We start from the raw sequence: 20,981 nt of genomic DNA, 5'->3' as shown, positions 1-20,981 counted from the left end.
TTTGGAAACCATATATAGCACATTCCATGTAGGGTTAAAACAAATTAATATGTGGAAAAATTTAGGTAGGCCTAATTTTCAAAAAAAAAAATAAAAAAATACATAAGAAATGTAAGATTTTTTATGAAACTCTAACAATAGACACAATTCTGGTTTGCTGTTGTGGCTATTTTGCTGCAAGCCTGATTAGTTGTTCGAACTAATAAGCTTCCAGGAAACAAGGAAAATGGCTGTAAATTTACAGAATTTCCCGTTATTTTCCCTATTATTTTCCTTGATGTACTCTATAAAACTACATTTATTTTGAATACTATTCATTCTACATGATCCAGGAAATAACGGTAGGCGTATGTTACCCGAATGCATTACCTATATAATCATGATAATATTTACAGGAAATTCGACATCACGTCTCATTCTTAGCGACCTACTCATATAAACTTTAAAATGGTTATTACTAATAAGAAAGAATTCAAAGGAATTCAATTGGTCCAATCTCATTTTCAATAATCTTTGACTGGATTAGCATTAGCCTTTAACTGAAATCAGAAGTTGTGTTGGAGAAAGGAACCCTTGACTGTTTATTTACCTAATTTTTTATTTTTTATTTATACTTTTAAATCATCATTTTACTACTACGTGAGTTTTCAGAAGGGCACACTCTATTGGCAAGTCAATGCTGTATCCTACTTGTAGGAAGGTTTTTATATGGCATTGGAAGTTATTGGTAAAACAGGAAAGGAAAACAGATGATGATGTACTTATCATGCAAATGTATAAAGCAGATGAAAGGTCACATAATTTAGCAATAACTTCTCACTGCAATATATATCCCTTGCATGGTTTCTGCTTGTAGAGTGTTAGTATAGCATCAACCAAAATTTCATGAATAAATGGTCAACTAAGCACTTTTCAATTTAGTTTATCTTTTATTTCATTCAATCAGATATACAAGAGGAAACAAAACTGAAGAAAAAAACAAACAAAAAACACAATTGAATGAGGTGTCCACAAGGTTGTGCATTCTCAACACACCCCTTACAATACATGATCCCAGGCTTTCTTTTTAAATTTGTCAATATTGTTCTGAGTTGTAAATGAAATAAAATAATGAAGGAAGCCATACAAAAAACATACTCTTTTTACGTAAAATTGACAGCCATAAATAAAATTTACATTTATGCTTTCCCAATACATCTAGAAGTGTGCAAATGACTTGCTTCTGACAACTTCTTCCTGTTTTTTCTTCCTTTTTATCTATAAGGACCACTGGACCAGCATGATTTTTATAGCCTAAGCTATGCATTTTCCATTAACCAAAGTGTGTGTCCCTCGTAAGTTATGAACGATTTCGAGAGTTTAGTGAAATGGAGTGTTAACCCTTGACTGTGCCCAGTGGCAAATCCATGGCCCTCTCAATGAATTAAAAAATAAACAAAATAAAAATAAATGTACTTCTGTATATGAAGAAGGAGGCTTTTATGCATTGCACAGGACAGGGATGAGTGAGTATAGGTGCAATTTTTGCTTTCCTTTTGCTTTTTCACAAACTTGATAAAAATATGGGCTCATCAATTTGGTCGAATATAGCAAGCCAGATTTTTTGGAGCAGATCACTTAATCCCCTTTCAAAAACCTGGATCCGAACCTGACTGTGCCCTTTTAATATTCTAATGCAGTTTGGGCTTCGCAACCCACTTCATGAGTTGACTCCCCCAAGTGTGACCCACCACATTGAAAGGAACAATACGGACCCCAAAATCACAATTCAGATTTTAGTACCATCTTAAAATTGAGAGTTTTCTCTTTAAAATGTTTTAGAAACCGGATGTTCGATTGCGACACTACGCAACAATTTAGAGGTGGAGTGATGAGAGTCCACAAAAACCTGTTTTGGGACAGTTATGTATAAAGCTAATACATTGATTTGCATTACATGATCATTTTCCAAGCAACACAACCACTTTGTTTACTAGATTCATTCATAATTTTCTGGCGATATATGAATATTCATTAATAAATAACTCCATATATGGAATATAGAGAATTTGACCTTTACCTCGACACCAAATATACCATGCATGATACATCATTACATTTCAAAATTTTACAGGAAATACAATCCATTTTGAAGACTTTGCAAGGATTTAAAGATAATTTTGGAAGAAAACTAGACTGGAGACAAGATTTAATACTTCAATTTTAACATGTTTTTTGGACGTTTTTTGCAATGGGACCTTATGCAGTCGATCAATTTTAATAAGCTTCAAAGGTAACCTTTATGCAGAAATCAGAAAATCAACCTTGTATGAGATTTTTGACCTTGCCCAACTTCAACGGCTCATAACACGTAATAATGAATGCTGACCTTCCTTTCGATATGATGGGTTACAAATGTATGTGAATTTGGTCCTCATTTTCTAGAAATTATACATAAATATTGTACTCTTTCTTCATGCAAATATAATATATTCAGAAATTATTATTTATATTGTATTGATAGCACCCATTAAATTGACTGGTCTATTCTTGTATCGCTTTGATATATCCTCTTCAATCTGTAAGAAAGAAAGTAGAAAACAAAAAAGTAAAATAAGTTTACAAAATGGTAATCATATGACATTTACATCATCAACCTGTTTTAACTTACTCTACTGCTTTGTATCTTTTCATATATGAGCATTGTCTAGAACATAACAAAATATACCGTATTTAGTCAAATAAATGCCCCGAGGCGTTACATTTTCCCAAGGGGGGCGTTTATTCAAGGTCAATTTTAGAACGATAAAAACGCTAAAATGATGAAATATGAACTAGAAACACTGACTTCTGGTTCACTTCTGGGTTTCAATCCAGATTTTAGCCAATTATTGACGCTTATTATCGACCATGTGGGGAACTTCGTAAGCTTACTACACAAGATAGCATGGAAATATCAGCATTTTTGAAACATCTTGGTTGAAAAAAAGTGGTAGGCTAATAAAACATCACTTTCTTGGCTATCCCAGGCAGTGGCGTAGCCAGTGGGGGGAGGCCAGGCCCCCCCCCCCTGCTCGTCATGGCCGCCGGTTCATGTAAGGCCATCGGTAGACAGAAGGCGTTGTTGAAAAAAATTTAGGTTAACAATAGACTATTTTTCACCCAGGGTGACAGGAAAAATGGGAGAATTGTAAAGAAAATGATGAAAAATTGTCAATTACACATAAAAATTATGTGTTTTTATGTTAGTACCGCCTGGTATCCTTTTTTTTTTTTTATCCTGCTCTTCACTTTTTCAAACCATGCAAAACAAATTTGGGTCAACAAATCACAACTTCCGTCGGTAAAAAATATTTCCGTCGGTACATTTACAAGTTGTGCCCCCTCGGTTCCAAAATCCTGGCTACGCCACTGATCCCAGGTTTGATAATTAGTATCATGATACATATAAGCACATCAAAAAAAGAAAGTTCCGACTAGTTTGAGTGGTCATAACTTTATGCACAGACAATCAAAAGCGATGAGATTCATACGAGCATATGGTGAATTTTGTTAGCGGATACCACATGAATTTAAATGGTTGAGAAATTATTGATTAAACACAATTTGGTGTGATTTAAAAAGTTGCAAATTTTGATCCAATACCAAGTAATTTTCTACTCACATGCCTCTGTAGCTCCCTAGTCTTATCAATTAGTGTGTTCAATTTAGGCTGGAGTGCCCTGGCATCCTCTAAAGAATTTTCCCCTTTCTCCCTGACTGCTTGTTGTGAAGCAACCATCTTCTCTGCTAGTGTCAATTTTTCTTTTAGCGTCTCTGTTAATCTGTCAACATACCTGTTGGAAGTCATAACATAGATGAGCTAAAGATTAACCATTGGATCAGACTATTTGTTAGTATTTTTCAAAATCATCATTAACATTGTAAATCAGGTGCTTGTCATTTCATTCAGTGATGGTCAGGTAACAGAACATTTGTACTACCAATTTGCCTATTCTCATGTTATAGTAATATTATTGTATTTTGTATATATTATCATGTTGTATCATGTGTAAGTTTAAGTTATTTTTGGTAGTTTTAAGGTTTTGCATTGTTTTATCTGTAAAGCGCCCTGAGGCTTTTCTGCATAGGGCGCTATATTAAATCTTTGTTTATTATTATTATTATTATTACCATGACACCGAAAAATACTTTATACAACATTATTCTGTAGCACATCCATAGTAGCACCATGAGAACAGAAAAGAAAGGATTATCAGATTCTGATTCTTTACTTATTTTGAGTAGTGTATTATTATATATGATAGTAGTTTCTTATACTGACAAACCACAATAAACCATCCTGTTATACAACACTGACCATACAGTGCATCACTATACTCATTACGCCCTTTTTCCATATTGCTACCACTTGTTACCACCCTTGCTTTGTGAATCGATCGCATAATTTCTTTTTTTATTGATGAGTTAAAATGCATGAAATGGTATAGCTTTTTCTTTACAGTGTAAGGGCATAAAATATTCACCACATATCCCAAATTCAAATCTTCAGTTTCAATTTGTCAGGACCAACATATCTCTTGATTGATACACTCAGCTAATTAGCCACAAGCGGGAGAGGCAAGATTATAATTATTACATCTACACTTTTATTTCATTCCAACACAAAATGATAATAGTGATTTCTAAACCTTTCTCATTCAATCCAATAACAATGACCATCTACTTACTTTGGTGAATTTTTAATCAGAAACAGATGCTGGGTTCTAGAATCCATTATTATCGCCAAGATATCTTTGACAAGATCCAACATGGCTGCCACCTCTTTTGAAGTCTTCATTTGTAGCATAGCTGGTGCAGATTGGAATTGATTGACTGACAAGATATCTGCTTCATCTTTCATCTCATTTAGTCTCTGGGTCAGAAAACCTTCAAGCTGATGAAAAGAGAGGAATGATAATATGTAACCAAACAAGATACAATGAAAGAGTTTGTGATATAGGATTGGAACTGATTGACAGACAAGATATCTGCTTCATCTTTCATCGCATTTAGTCTCTGAGTTAGAAAACCTTCAAGCTGATGGAAAGAGGAATGATGAGATGTAAGCAAACAAGATACAATGAAAGAGTTTGTGATATAGGATTGGAACTGATTGACATACAAGATATCTGCTTCATCTTTCATCGCATTTAGTCTCTGAGTTAGAAAACCTTCAAGCTGATGGAAAGAGAGGAATGATGAGATGCTACCAACTATCTACAAACTTTTTTCTGAAGCTGAATTTATACTCCATCACTGAAGGACGAGCAATTGTTAATTAACTAATAACAAGGAAACACGTTTTTAACCAATGCAACAAAAAGCCCTCTACCACATTGGCTAAAAACCAATCGCTATCACTCAGTGATGTAGTATAAATTCAGTTTAAGGAATAAGCAACTGTCCCCTTCACATACCTCAAGCAGCTCATTTATAAATACACTCCTTGTCGGTTGATGATCTAATACTGCAAAGGAATCATTGCCTCTTGCTATTCCATCATCCTTGGATGTGAGTTGTTCTGTGCCTGTTTCCATGGAAGCAGCCCCACCATCTCCCCAGTCTATGCCCCCACCACCACTCTCATCTGCAACCTTTTGGAAGCAACATTAAAAAGTGGAATATGGAAATTACAATGATTAAAATAAGTTTGTTAAAGGTTAATGGCACAATTGTAACACAAGGTGTTTTCTACCTTACATTGAAGCCCATAACCCAAACATTCTTATTCCAAGTTTTGAGTTAAATTGCTCCAGTGATTTGGATTCTAGAAGCAAACATGTGTTATATTAACCCATAGAACAGTACACAACTTCCACGGTGGTGTACCACCAAACTACCATGTTTTTTGTTCATATTACCAGAACGAAACATATTTGAGGCCAAAACTTTTACTGGGACTATGATATGAGAAAAATATGAGTTTTCAACTGATATCAAAATATGCCATTTTGACAAGTAAAGTCACACACCTGTAAGTAATTTATTCATTTACTTATTTATTCAGTAATTTATATTCAGTAATTTATAATAAGCCAATATATAGATGTACATACGAGGGGGTATCAAAAAGTTTTTGAAATCGCCCAGAAATGAAAGAGCTTTATCAATGAAATTTTGTCAGTGCAATCACTGGTCCTTGTGTACACTATGGTGCAAAAATGGTCTCATAAGAGCTCATATAGAAATTCCCTTACACAGGAAGGTGTGCGCCATCCTGCAGCTTTCCTGTGCTAGCCTTCTTTTGTTAAAATCCTGGGCAGGGTGTATCACTAATGCATATAATCCATCCATTTTATGACCGAGCTTTCCTGAGGCGCGCTTAGCGAAGGGAATCCTGCCTTCTTTCTGTGTGAAAACGTGGTAGGGTATTTCAATATGAGCCCTAAGTATGTTTACTTTTTTTACAGGCGCTAGATGTCAGTACCTGCCTATGTAACCGCATAACCAGCAAAATGGAGAAAATTGAGGCATGTAGCATGATAACGTTCCATTTTAAGGGTTACAGTTCCCAGAAAATCTGTGATGAAATAAAAATTCCTTTTCCAAAAAGCAACAGTGACATATCACAATCATCACAGATAACTTTCATTACATCATCAATTTTCTAGGCACTGCAACCCTTCAAAACCAGGATCTTAATAACCCTGCTTGCCTCAATTTTCTCAATCTTGCAGTTTATGCGCAGTAACTGGGGCAGCAGGTTATTGGCATCTAGCGCCACCTGTAAAAAAAGTAAACATACTTATGAGACCATTTTTGGACCATAATGTACATAAGGACCAGTGATTGCACTGACAAAATTTCATTGATATCGCTCTTTCACTTCTGAGCGATTTCAAAAACTTTTTGATACCCCCTCGTAGTTTAAAGTATGTCTATATCTTGTCTTCTTTACTATCCATTCCCATTTTATTTTCTTCTTCCTTTCTTAATTTAGCTTGTTATAAAAATAGACTTATTCAGTATCCAATATGCACCTGGCAAGGGTGTCTCAATAGCGTCACTATTCTGTCCTACCTTTAGACTCCAAACAGGTTTGTCACTCACATTATGCCATTTTGTGGGGTTTTTACCTAGTGGACATTGCCATAAAAAATGTTACAATGACTTGACTTGAGAATGTGGTGAGATTTAGTGAAAAGGAAATAAATTGTGCCAGCCAAGTTTACCTCTATATCAAAGTTGATGCTTGATCCTCCCTCCTCCACATTGATACCAAAATCAATTCCTTCATCTGTCACAGCATCAATATCTCCCCAGTCAATCTGCAATTTAATTTCAGCATTAAGATGTTCTCAGTACTGGTATTCAATATCAAAAGGGAGACAAACCCTCATCAACTGTTCTTAGTATATTTATAAGGGATGGTCATGTTTGTTATTTATTCCAATATTCTCTTGGTCGGGCTGACGTCTGCAAAGGGGAAATAGCCTTGTAAAACCAGTGTGCGCATGTGCAGTTCCCCTTTCTTGAGCTGGTTGCTATGCGCGCGCTTGTGCAAAGGGGACGAAGGGGACAATGTTCCCGGATGTCCGACCGAGTGAATCACCATGCACCCCAAGGTGTGAATGAAAAGGTGTGAAAAAAAATTGGCAGATCACATGAACATTTGTTGCATGCATATATAGTACGCTTATCTGGGAATAGGATTAATCGGTTATCCATTGATAATGAAACTTACTTAAAGCAATGGTTGGCTAAGTGACAAATCTGGATAAGAGAATTATGTGGCATTCTGCTTTGATCAAAAAGCTCAAGTTGGGACAGAAGGATAGTAACATAACATAACAGAAAACTTTTGGTGCACTGTTCCTTATGACAAGCTCGTAGCGCTTGCAAAGTAAAAATAAAAACATCTTAAGGTACACAAAGCAAAAACCCTTAAATGAATAATATTAACCTTAAATTTACATAATACAGGTCATAAAAAATAAAGATCAACAAAGTAAAACACATCATGGAAAAGATCGTCTTAATTGACTTTTTAAAACTCGCGATGGAAGAGGATTCTCTTATTGTGATGGGAAGTTTATTCCATTCCCGTGAAGCACATAAAGTAAATGTACTGCCGCCTGCTCTAAGGTGAGAATTGGGGTAATCCAAATGAAGGAAATCATTGACGGATCTGAGATTACGGGTTGGATGATAAATATGGAGACAAGTATTCAGATAATCTGGTGTAAAGTGATTTAGAGTCTTGTTGACGTAGAGGAGCAGTTTGTAAATAATACGCTGTTGGACAGGAATCCAATAAAGAGCAGACAACAATGGTTGCGAATCGTGCTTGCGAGGTACATTAAAAACAAGTCGAGCTGCCCAGTTTTGAAGACGTTGAAGTACTGAATAAGGTGTTATGACACTGTAAAAAAAGATACTACACACACCTACACGTTGTCACCGACAAATATGACCATATGAGCCTCCTATGTAGTTAACAACGTAACCACAGACCTCCACACACTGACATTTCACTACTTAAAGCGTGGATTTTTGTGGGAAGATATGATATCTAACCGCCAAACCATGGACCTGGTATTCACCTACAATAGGGGACATAATACCCCATATGCATTATTACAATGTGTAGCACCCTCTGCTGCTCTCTTACAACAGTGGACATCCACGGTTGCTGTGTGTCCGCATTTATGAGTGAAATGTCATAGGTGGGTCCATGTTTGTCGGTGAAAACAAACACACACCCACACACACAGATGCCTAGCATTTCTATAGCCTCTTTGCCAATTTTGGCATGGGATTAAAAAGTTGACCTACCTCACCCTCCTCAACCTCTTCTTCTTCCTCTAAGAATGACAGATGAACCTCTTCCACAGTCTGTGGTTCCTTTCCTGTCCTCCATTGGTATACTGTAGCATTGCCATGTTCTTGTACAAATCGCAGTAAAGGAGTACTGACACCATCACTATCAGGACTGTAAAATGAAATATCAAATCGTCATAGGAATACAAGAAAGTCGTATGTGCGAGAGCTGCCTTTTGTCATTTAAATTTTGGAGCACTTTCAAGATATGAAGTCTGAGGGTAATGGGACTTGAGATGCTTCCAGGAGCTACTTTAATCATATGAGGAGCAATCTCAAAACCTAAAGCCGTAAATGAGCAATATATTTGTCTACAAATGCAATTTTAAAATCTAACATGAGGTACCCATTGATGACATGGCACCAAATATATGATATTTATAATATGTTGTAATCCTGTAGGAAAGAGCTCATGTGAACATGGTACTTAAATGTTTCTTACTTTTGGCTCCAAAGGCTTATTCAAATGTTTTCATTTTTATCAGTAGACATGAATAACAACATTATATTGTAATAATATAAATATGTACCTTTTAATTTTCATATCATTACTGCAATACAGGGTCTGATCAAATGTCAACTATTATGTGCTGCTATGTGTCGAATACTGAACATAACATATACTACAGCAAAATATAATGCAAACTTTCAATCTTTAAAGTATAGAATAAAATGTTGCAAATGCAACAGAGTTTGCTTAAGAAGAGAACATGAAACTGAAACTTATTACTTACTTGCCACTGACAAATTTGACAAATTCATGGTAGTATATGAGGATATCTTTTAAACCTGTGACCTTATGCACTACAGGTTCAAAGACATTTGTTGGAAGCTCCCGGACCATGTCTAGTAATTCTGCCTTGACTTTCTCCCCCTGTCAAAAGAACAAAATGTATTAGTAAGATCAAAATGTATTGTAACTTTGGAAGTAACACAAACACCAACATACAGACACCCCTACTTAAAAGATGTGTGAATCAGGGATATATGTGTGTAGCTATCCAACTGAGATTATCCAATCGTGATGTTGCTATGCATGTGTCAATATATGTATCCCCACTTTGCTGGAAAATATCATGTGTGTATATTCCCAGTAAGATGGGGTGGAATTAAATGTGTATAAATCATCTGATTCTGTATTATGCAATAGGGGATCTCATCTTCCCTATGTCTAACTAATGCTTTTAGCACCCTCTTGGGGGTTATATAGCACCATTGGCATAGTAAGAAAACCGGGGATATCCCTGTTTGCAGTGTATTCCCCAGTTTATCGAGATGGAACATAAATGTATCCCCATTTCACATGTCTTACACATGCCCATATACATACCCTTACACATGCCCATATATACATACACTCCACACTCCAACACATATTCTTGTTTTGTTGATTGTATAACAATTGTTGATTGTTTCAAACACATTGAGTATAGAGGCCGTCGGCGTGACGTCATATGCCGCCATCTTGTGGGTACACGCTGTGATGGTCGTTTGATCTCCATGCGTGAACAGCAAAATCGCTGCGTTGATGCGTGATAACAGCTGCGTGGCAAGCTGCGCCCTGCGCGTAGTGACCGACGCATGAACACACAGATCATTTGTACCCACAAGATGGCGAATGGCTGACGGCCTCTATAGGTCATACACAATTCATCATCAGTTTCCCAAAAGTGATATTTGATCCGATCCATCCAGACTAAAGGTGATCATTGTGATATTAAGATGCATACGTATGAAGGTATGAAGCAAAAAACCCAATAAAATCCAAACAAACATTGGCACTATAACCAAGTACACTAGGCATGGAAAGATTTGACTCTTGTGTGCACTGAACTCAGGCAATACATGAGAAGCAACATGCATCAGTTGATGGACAAGATTACAGGCATAACATCATCATTTGTATACTGGTCTATTATGTAAACTTGGGTGTGAGTACCTTTATGCCAAGTTTCTTGCAGGATGTATGGTAGTCATCTCTGGCTGATGCTGCATTGTTTACATAATCTTTCTCCTTCTTTTCACATTCCTATAATCAACAAATAATTGACAACATTATTAATGCAATTTATACAATATAATGATCAATAAAACAAGTATCTGTTAAATATTACACATTCCTATGTAGGTATTAGGTATACATATAAACTAAAGCCAAGAATTTTCTGCTTTACAAATGCTAAATTCCGCTTTTCTCCGCTTTGTAAATTTAGGACATTTCTGACATAATAAAATTTCACAAGAATCATTGCGATGTTGCAAAGTTGGGATGGGTGATTGGGTATCATGGCTGCAATGGGAGGTAGGACAGGCGTTGTACGGTAAATCTATGACGGATTTTACTTTATTTTGATGAATTTTGAAAACCCATTTCATTTAGTATTTATTTATTTCTTTTCAATTGTATTTTTTTTTTTTTTCTAGGTCATTTTGCTTATTTTTTATTTTTTCTCAGAAATCGTTTTCCGCTTTACCTCCAATTCATGATTTTAAGCGGAATTTCCTGAACGCGGAGAATTCTTAACTTTAATATAAACTAATAAGATAACTAAACTTATTTATTAGCATTTGTCTAAAGCAGCATTAACATTGTAGATCAGTTGAGTGCCATTTCATTCAGTAATACTCAGGCAACAGAACACTTGCACTACTGAGATGTTGATTACTGAACTCCCAAGATGCTGATAAACACTTCAGTCAGCACCAATATTATGAAAACATTTCAATGGCGCTCTACAAAGCACAAAGCACCTTACAATAAAACATATACAAAATCAAGAAAATATACAAAAAATACAAAACGAGGATGCTCTTGAACCCAGACAGCTTCTCCACCTCTCTGACCTCAGTACATAGTGAGCTCATTCAATAATATGGGAGCATCTATGGCAAATGAAGCATCCTCAGCCTTTCTAGAAGAGCGAGGAACCAAAAGGCGGGTAAGATCAGACGAGGAGCGAAACCGAGATCTGGACAACGGCTTTTGAAAATATACAAAAGTAATTTGAAGCAAAAGCAATTAATTAGAATCAAAAATGTGTATCCTATTGTATATCAGGGCTTAAATTACTTCGCACAGTGTGCGAATCAATCTGGATTCTTTCAAAGAAGTATTGTACAACCCATTTTATCCTTGTAAGGTATCTAATGATTAAGATTTTTTTAATTTATGAAATCTAGTGGTGCAAAAACTCAGTTGCAAATCCTACTGGTATATACTCACTGACTTCATCTGCTGACATTTTGCAATATGTTTCTTTACAGATGGTATCTCATAGCTCACATTCCTAATCAGCATCTGTGCAGCTTCAGCAAGGTACACACTGTCTTTTTCATACAACCATAATACCTCCTTCCAATCCTGTCCAACAAAACAAAAACTTCGTAAAATATGCTTGAGCTTTGTAGGTTTAACACAATACATCAAAAAATTCAACAAAACATGTTTTGTAGTTCTGCTTATAAATGTACCATGGTCCATGTCTATTTAAATCAAGCCATATAACTAATCAGCTCTGTGTGGACTCCACAGAATCCATGCAGATTTCAAGTTCAGCACTTCCCCTTTAAATCCCCATTTAAACTAATTAAATTTGGTTGAAACATATTTGTTACAGAATGGGAAATTTCATAACTTGTTAGTGTTACTGTATTAACATAGCACCAGTGACATAAACTACTTTACATTCAAATACTTAATAGTGAATAAACGGTAGATGGTCAGCTCACACTTGCCTATTATCTATCTTCAGTATTGGAAACAAGGTGAGCCCTCCGCCCCTCAGGTCAAAACCCTGTGAAGATTGATGCTTTATTTCAATCACTGCTGATTTATAACCTATAAGATATATGCAGAATTCTTTAATTGAACTATTAAACATTATGTGTTGATTTTTAAAATGTTGTGCCCGTAGAATTGTCCTTGATAAGTTTGACTCAAGCACTACTTACCTTCATTCTTTGTGAAGAATAATACCCAAAGATGTTCTTGCTGTCAGCTTCAGAGACTTTGAGCAATTCAATAATTCGGCAGCAATGGAAATAGTTGATGTCTATGAAAGAGGAAAGAGAAAAATGAAACTTAATTAAACAATTTACAGTGAAGTTGTTTAAAGCTGGTCATAAAATTAAGGTTTCAAGGCTGATATCTTATGCATTTTGCCATTGTGACAAACATTTGTTGCATCATTTTCCCACTGCAACAAAATATTCAGAAAAAGTACAAAAGCCCTGAACAAAGCCTATCATTTGAGCGAAAACTTGTAGTGAAGTAACACTCATTGCTGCATAGAACTGAAAAAACCAGCGTTTGTCGCCACAAAAACACAGGAAACTGTTTAGCCTTTAGCATTACTACTTTCAACCATTGATTGGGTTTCCAAATTTAATTGGATTTCCAAATCTAATTGGGTTTCCATATTTTCCTCTTCAAAAAAAAAACCTTTCCAGAATCACACATATATCATAATAGATCAGATCATTAAACTTTATCACTTATTCTCTGAGAAGGTGACATGTCCATAATTTGGCATACTTACATTGTCCAGCAAGAAGTTGCTTGATTTCCTCTACCTCTGGCATGTCTTGGATGGCTGCATTGATCTTCTCCCTTACAATAAGGGCAGCAGCCTGCCATTTCAAATTTACATGACGTCTGTCAATAAGCCAATCTATAGAAACAGAATATGAATCATTAATAGTCATATTCTATTAATTAGCAAACAGATATTATTCAGATAGGACACAATATATCACATTTCATATAATGCAAATATTTATGTATATCACTGTGATTAGTGCATACTGGTGAATAGCAGTCAGCATTATTCAAATTTACTTTTTTTTTTTTACTGTGTAAAGCTGTTCTCAGTATTCATGCTCAGCAGTTCACATTTAATGCATAATGGATTGTTTATTATAGTAATCTCCCTGCAGTTAATCTGTATGGAGTGTTCACAATGATCTAGATGCAATAATATGGTAAAACAGGTTTGAAAATTTGAAACTTGTCTATATCTGTGCTCGTTCCTCTTCTGGATGAAAAGAAAATGATGTGTCAGTTAATGGATTTAATGTACCGGTACTGCATTATGAGATATTACAACATTAATTTAGCAGAAGCAAGCAGAATAGCTCTGGACCATAAGATATGTGGGTTGTGTGCCAGTCGGCAATTTTAGTCAATAAAAGTGAGCAGGTGAACAATTAATGTGTAAAAATCAAATCTGATCTTCTTTGCCCAGAGTGAACAGATATAAATTAATGACAAAAGCAATACTGAAAACTGTCCTGTCACACTGTAACATTAACTTGTTGCCAAAAGATTTCTTTTTTTCTAGCAAATTACATGTAACTTACCAAGCAACTTATTTGAAGATATATCAATTGGTAGATTTACTATCTGCTCTTGGCTTAATTCACCTGTCTAATGATAAAAACACACAGAGACAATGTATATATATGACCCGCTATACAAATGAAAAAGAAATGTGTTCATAATTAATAAACACAATGGCAAACCTAGTTTTTATTCAAGGAATTTAGTTGGGCATTCCCATTTACAGGGCAATGATAGCCTTTTGGTTCTGATTTAAGAGAACAACCCAAAAGTTTGATGAAGTCCTATAAACAAAAGTCCTTTCGTTAGGGAAGGAGGGGGTCAAAAAGTCTGATTACGTTTGTAAAAAATGCAGTTAAAACATTAGTCAAAGTTGATCTTTTTTTTTAATGATTTATATATATAATTTCAAAATTTTAAAATTGTCTGAAGTACGATATTAACATTCTACAGTGGTTGAATCAAAATGATTTCAAATCAATATAGAGGGCAGTACTCACAACCTGCAACTTGCAAGTTCATTTTTTATAGCTGCTGTTCGGCACTTTGATTCTTTTTTATTTGAAAATCCAGCAAGTCCTAATATTTTTATGTGCCGAAAAAGGTATGAAGAAACATATATCTTAAAAATAAAAATAGGTACAATTACCGAATAGGGTGCAACTTGCTAGACTTGAGTCCAGTCCTCGTTTACGGAGTTTAGGGTTAGGGTTTAGGGTTGGGGTAGGGCAGTCTTGTAATGCAATCACTCCTAAAATAAGTTCTTTCGCCCATAAACGTGATCAATATCCTAGCATTGTCGCACCCCCCAACCCATCCCCCATAGCGACAGCCCTGTATCCTATGAAAATCAGAGGTGTAAGCGAAGTAACGATCCACTCCCTGAAAAACATGCGAGCCAAAGGCGAGCACCTCGCCAAATTTCCGGAAGTGCACGGGGCTTGTCCGGGGAATAGGCTGCAGGGTATCACCCCCTCAAAAAAAAATAATAATAATAATTTTAAAAAAATTTTTTTTTTTTTTTTTTTTACATTTCGAATTTTTTTATTTTGGCCACATTTCCGAATTCGGGAATTTCGGAAGACTTACACCTCTGGAAAATGGGTTGGAATTTTCGATATTTGACACTTACGTCAGAGGCTTCTAATGAAAGGACTTTCGTTTTAGGACTTTAGGACATTTTGGGTTGTTCTTTAAGGGGTACTACACCCCTGGCCAATTTTAAGCCTATTTTTGCATTTTTCTCAAAAATTATAGCGCATTGGGGACAAGTAAGATATGTGTATATTATAGGGGCAAGGACTACAACTACTGCACTGGAAATTTTATTTCAGCACAGACAACAGTTGTGGAAAAAAAAAAAAAAATGAGGGAAAACCAATGTTTGATCAATAAATCAATAACTACTTGCTTTGAGTTGCTGAATTTTCAGTATAGTAGTTGTAGTCCTTGCCCCTATACTATCTTACTTGTCACCAATGTGCTATAATTTTTGAGAAAAATGCAAAAATAGGCACAAAATTGGCCAGGGGTGTAGTACCCCCTTAAAAACAGTTGAGCAAGCTAACATTGTGCTGGGCACATATTATTATCAATCAACTTTGACCCGATCATCAGGTGAATACAGGCGAACACACACACACAGAGCAGCTTAGATCAAAATCAACAATAGCAGACTGTTTTTACTGACATTTGGAGGAGAAAAACAGGGTCATAGATTTTGAAAGCCCTACTTATTCATGACATTGTTTTTGTAGCATGGGTTGCACGAAATATAGACCCCCATTGTTTTTCACATTGTGTCCGCATTGTATCAACAAATTAATACACTTTTCAGTTGAAGTTAAAGTTTGCTCAAATTTACCTTGATGACTATCTTTAACTTTGGCAAATTGTCAGCATGGTTAAGGGATGGGGTATGAACGTTTGGACAGTATTTATTGTGGGACATTAGAGCACATCAGACATATCGAATTGCATTCTGAATACGAAGAATGTCCTTCTGATATAAAATAATTTTGATTTTTTGAAATTCGCAATACACATTTTATGGCAAATGATTAAAAATTGATATTTTTGATATTTAACAGTACTCGAAGTAAAATTTATAAATCTGATGATTTATACTTAAAGTGTATGTAGGTGGGATCAAAAGCCGACGATCAATTGAAAATTTTGACCTTTCGTATTGAAAATATGGATTTTTGTTACAAAAACACCAAAAAAAATTAGGTCTTTTGGGAAAAAATCCATATCTTCAATATGAAAGGTCAAAATGTTCAATTGATCGTCGGCTTTTCCTCCCAGTTAAGAATATATCATTTACTTCGAGGACTGTTATATATCAAAAATGTGAAAAATATCAAATTTTATTAATTTGTCATAAAATTTGTATTATATCGTGAATTTCAAAAAAAGAAAATTATTTGATATCAGAATTTCAGAAAGACATTCTTCGACGTCGTATTCAGAATGCAATTAGATATATCTGATGTGCTCTCATGTCCCACAAAAAATACTGTCGAACGCTCATTCAAGATCCCTTAATATCTTATTAAAAGTTAATAGTTGACTTTGCTCTGAAGATACAAATAAATCATCAAAATAAATTTCAGTAACTAACAATAACAATACATTAAACTTCACATTGTCATTGTTTTTAAAGCTTCAAAAATAAAAGTCATTTAAAAGCTTCAAAAATAATTTTAGAATTATGAAAAATGTGTTGATTTTGGCACCTACATAATACTTCAGGTTCTAATTTGTGTCAGCACTAATTGCTGTGGTTCTGGTTCTGGTTCTGGTTCTGGTTGAGTCGGCATTGCCAGACATGCTGTACTTCACCAACTTCGCGGTCAAAGGTCTATGCGCATTTAATGGCGTCGCGTCATGAAAAGAGCTAATTAATGAAGTTTATTTTGAACATTTCCCTTTCGTCGCTGTCACTGTCGTCTCGTCGAGGTCATTCCAGTCGGTCGTCGTTCTGTGGAAGTAGCTGAATTTGTGCACATCCTTCCTGATCAGCTCCTTTGAGTTTCCTGCTGTTTCCTCTTGTTTTCAATCCTGCTGTTCCACCCTGTTGAACATAGTCTTCCGCTCTAATTCCAACTTCCCCATTCATGATCCTATACATGAGCTGGAGTCTGGCGTCTTTTCTTCTGTCTTGTAACGCTTCCCATCCCAGCACTCTGGTCATTTCTGTGACACTGCTGAGTTGCTTGTAGTCATTCATACAGAATCTTGCTGCCTTTCTCTGCACTGCCTCGATGGCTACGATGTCCTTCTTCTTGTACGGGTCCCAAGAGCAACCAGCGTATTCCAGGATTGGACGTACCAGCGTTTTATAAGCTGTCTCTTTCATTTCTCTCGGGCAAAACCACAAGTTACGCTTGAGGAAACCAAGAACTTTGTTGGCTTTGGATGTCAACTTCTGGTATTGAGCCTTCCAGCTCATCTTGCTATCAATTTCGACACCAAGGTATGGATGAGAGTCTACCTCTTGCAGCGGTTGTCCACAGAAGTTGTAACTTCTGTCGGGCGCTTCTTTCTTAGTTGATAGCTTCATGACTGAACACTTGGCTGGGTTGAATGACATCTCCCATTCCTCTTGCCACTTTTCCAACTGGTGTAAATCTTTCTGCAGTATGTCCATCTCTCTACTGGTCTTCCCAGATGTATATATGACGCAGTCATCTGCAAATAATCTAGCAGTACTCCTGATGTTGTTTGGCAGGTCATTTATGAATAACAGGAACAATAGGGGGCCTAGTACTGTACCCTGAGGTACACTAGAAAGCACCTCCCTTGGGGCCGATACCATGCCGTTGCATACCACCTTCTGAGATCTTTCAGTCAAGAAGTGTCTAATCCATTTCAGCAGGGATCCTCTGATACCATGGTGATCAAGTTTGCCAAGGAGTCTCTCATGGGGACTTTGTCAAATGCTTTGGCAAAGTCTAAGATGGCCATATGAACTGTCTCATCATTCTCCATACTTTTAGTAAGGTCATGAGTGGTTAACACTAGTTGAGTGACAGTGGAGTGCTTGGCTCTGAAACCATGTTGGTTGTCCACCAAAATATTGTGTTTCTCCAGGTGTTTCATAACATGTGAGTGTATTATGTGCTCCAGAATTTTACTCACTACACTTGTGAGAGATACGCCTCTGTAGTTACCAGGGTTGTCTCTAGCCCCTTTCTTGAAAATGGCACAAATATTTGCCTCTCTCCATTGATTGGGTAGAGTTCCTTCCTCAACCGACTGTTGAAAGATGTCTGTGAGAACAGGGGTTATCTCTTCAGCACACATTTTGAGAATCCACGGTGGTATACCATCTGGACCAGGGGCCTTGTTTGGTTTCAGGTTGTTAATCTGCTTCAGCACGCCTTCTTCACCAATCCGGAGATCTGGAATGTCAGGGATGCTACTTCTTCCTAGTGATGGTATTCGGCTTGTGTCTTCTTTGGTGAATACTCCTGCAAACTGGTTACTAAGGGCTTCAGCCTTCCCAAGATCATCACTGATTATTTTATTGTTGACTTTCAGATCAGCAACTCCTGTATCTTCCTGGCGGATCTTCTTTATGAAAGACCAAAAGGCCTTTGGATTTTCCTCCATAGAAAGTGTTAGCTTACCCATAACGTACTCTCTTTTGGCGTGGTTCAACTCTCTTTTGACGGTTCTACAGAACTCTTTGTATTCTTCCCAGTCTTTCTGATCGCCAGTTCTTTTGGCTTTACTGTACATTCTACCCTTCTTCCTGCTCATTCTTCTGTGAGTTCTAGTAAACCAAGGAAGATTTCTTCTGTTGGATGACATTTTGGTTGGAACGTTCTCCTCCATCACTTGTTTGATCTTACTATCAAACATGTCCCATTTTTCTTGGACAGTGAGGTTGGCTTCTTTTCTGAAGGAGTCACCAAAGATCTTCATGTCTTGCTTTATCTTCTCCACATCAGCCTTGCGCTTCAGGTAGATCTTGTGGGGAGGTTTCTTCTTTACTTGAGCAAATCCATTTAGCACCGATAGCACAGCCTCATGATCACTTAAGCCTGGTATGACTTCCACATTCTTGATGAAGGAAGAGTTGTTGGTGAGAACCAAATCAAGTATGCTGTTGAGTCTGGTTGGTTTGTCAACCACCTGTTCTAATCCATGCTCTTGTACAGTCTGAAGCAGCCTCTCTGCAGTTGTTTTGGATGCCGGATGGTTTACAATCACCGTCTTGTTTATCCAGTCTATGTTTGGTTGATTTAAGTCACCCTGGATGACTACGTCCTTGAGTTTGGAGTGGTTGTTGATGTTTTCTAACATCACCGCTAGGTCTTCGACCGTTTCTATATCATCATGCTTGGGCTTATACAATGTTCCAAACAATATAGGTCTTCTCCCCTGGGTATCAAGTTGACACCAAAGCATCTCACTGTTTGTTTCCAGCTCTTGTCTACGGTTGACTGGTAGGTCCTTCCTGTATGCAAAAAAGACACCACCATGTCTATCCGTCCCACTAGATCTATCTCTCCTGTGCAAAGCGTATCCATCTGGCAGAAATTCAGCATTTTCTATTGAAGAGTCTAGCCATGTCTCTGTCCCATGGATGAAGTCCGGTTTTAGTTCATGAATCATAGCCTCCCATTCCATACGCTTGTTCATGATGCTCTGGAAATTTATGTTCAGAGTAGTAAACAACATCTCTCTCCGCAAGTTCTTCTTGCTTGCGGGCTTCCTTTTATTTTTGGTCCTGTCAGTTTTGTCTCTGTCGTTGTCCCCACTCTTGTTGTCCTTGTCATTGTCTTCAGTGTCGTCATCATTGTCAGTAGTCTCTCCTTCAGTTGAAGAAAAATACGAGTTGGTGAAGCAAGTTATCTCACAGTGCGGACACAACCAGTTGAAAGATTTATTTGTGAGGGTATCATAAGTATCATTATCCATTCCAGCACAGGCACAGTGTGTCCATGCCCGCATGCATCACACTCCAGGCCCTCCTCTCCAAATTTTACGTTGTCAACACACATGGTACAGGGAGATGTACACTCTGGACAAGACCACTGTTTTCCATTTCTGATTTGGTTGAAATCACCTGTTGATACACCACAGCAGCTGGCATGGTAATCTTGGCTGCACTCACCACATGTAATCCATCTACGGTTATGACTTCCTGTCTGCCACACACATTACACTCCCTTGCTAGCTGGTTTTCCTGATTGATGGGGATTACCATTGTTGAAAAAGGTTGCGATGAAAAAGATTGAGCGTTGTGATGCTCCTACTCCCGCTTATGATGCACACCAAAAAAGTTCAAAACACTGCAACACAATTTATTTCACTAGTTCACAAAGTTCACGAAATTAACACCAAAAACTGCAATGTTAAAAGGATGATGCACTGCGATTTAAATATCTCCTGGCACGACGCTTTTAAAAACAGGATACATCCACTAAACGAAAATCATTTAAAAGTTAATAAAACGATGTGGGAATATCTCAGCAAAATTAGAAAAAAGCTTACCTGCATTTTGTCCCATATGTTCAACAACACCAAACACACTGTTCAATGGAGCAAATCTTGTTGTTTACGTGACATGTGAATGACCTCTGAACTTTCAGCATGAACGTGGTACCGTTTCTATTATTAAGTACATTTTGATTTTCCTTTTTGTTCTTTAACATTTTTATATTTAAATTTTTTTTGAATAAAGAAAACTTAAAGTATAGTAAAATAGTCTCTGTAAACATTTTTGTTAAAATAGACGCAATTATTGAACCCTTTGTCTAAATTTAATCATTCATTTTGGACTTTTATT

At 36.6% G+C, this 20,981-nt stretch overlaps 1 protein-coding gene across 1 annotated transcript; it reads right to left on the bottom strand.

Moving 5' to 3' along the window:
• Nucleotides 1-933: 933 nt before the first annotated feature.
• Nucleotides 934-20,772, bottom strand: LOC140148582 (CDK5 regulatory subunit-associated protein 3-like). Its single transcript, XM_072170589.1, has 13 exons — nt 20,687-20,772; nt 14,200-14,266; nt 13,380-13,511; nt 12,793-12,893; nt 12,065-12,202; nt 10,781-10,870; nt 9,576-9,715; nt 8,797-8,953; nt 7,194-7,289; nt 5,439-5,615; nt 4,710-4,915; nt 3,644-3,815; nt 934-2,558 (listed from the first exon to the last, which is right to left on the bottom strand). Exons 1-13 carry the CDS (start codon nt 20,690-20,692, stop codon nt 2,487-2,489), a joined length of 1,554 nt encoding a protein of 517 aa, XP_072026690.1. The 5' UTR covers nt 20,693-20,772; the 3' UTR covers nt 934-2,486.
• Nucleotides 20,773-20,981: the final 209 nt, after the last annotated feature.

The sequence above is a fragment of the Amphiura filiformis genome, chromosome 3 (genome assembly GCF_039555335.1).
Source record: "Amphiura filiformis chromosome 3, Afil_fr2py, whole genome shotgun sequence".
NCBI lineage: Eukaryota > Metazoa > Echinodermata > Ophiuroidea > Amphilepidida > Amphiuridae > Amphiura > Amphiura filiformis.
This window is presented reverse-complemented; position numbering and strand designations above follow the sequence as displayed.

Bases quoted from the DNA above. Each gene is read 5' to 3' on its own strand.
- LOC140148582 (XM_072170589.1), bottom strand. The intron at 13,512-14,199 runs GTAAGTTACATG...CTGTTTCTATAG, and splicing joins ATCTTCAAATAAGTTGCTTG to ATTGGCTTATTGACAGACGT. The intron at 5,616-7,193 runs GTAAACTTGGCT...TGCTTCCAAAAG, and splicing joins GCATCAACTTTGATATAGAG to GTTGCAGATGAGAGTGGTGG.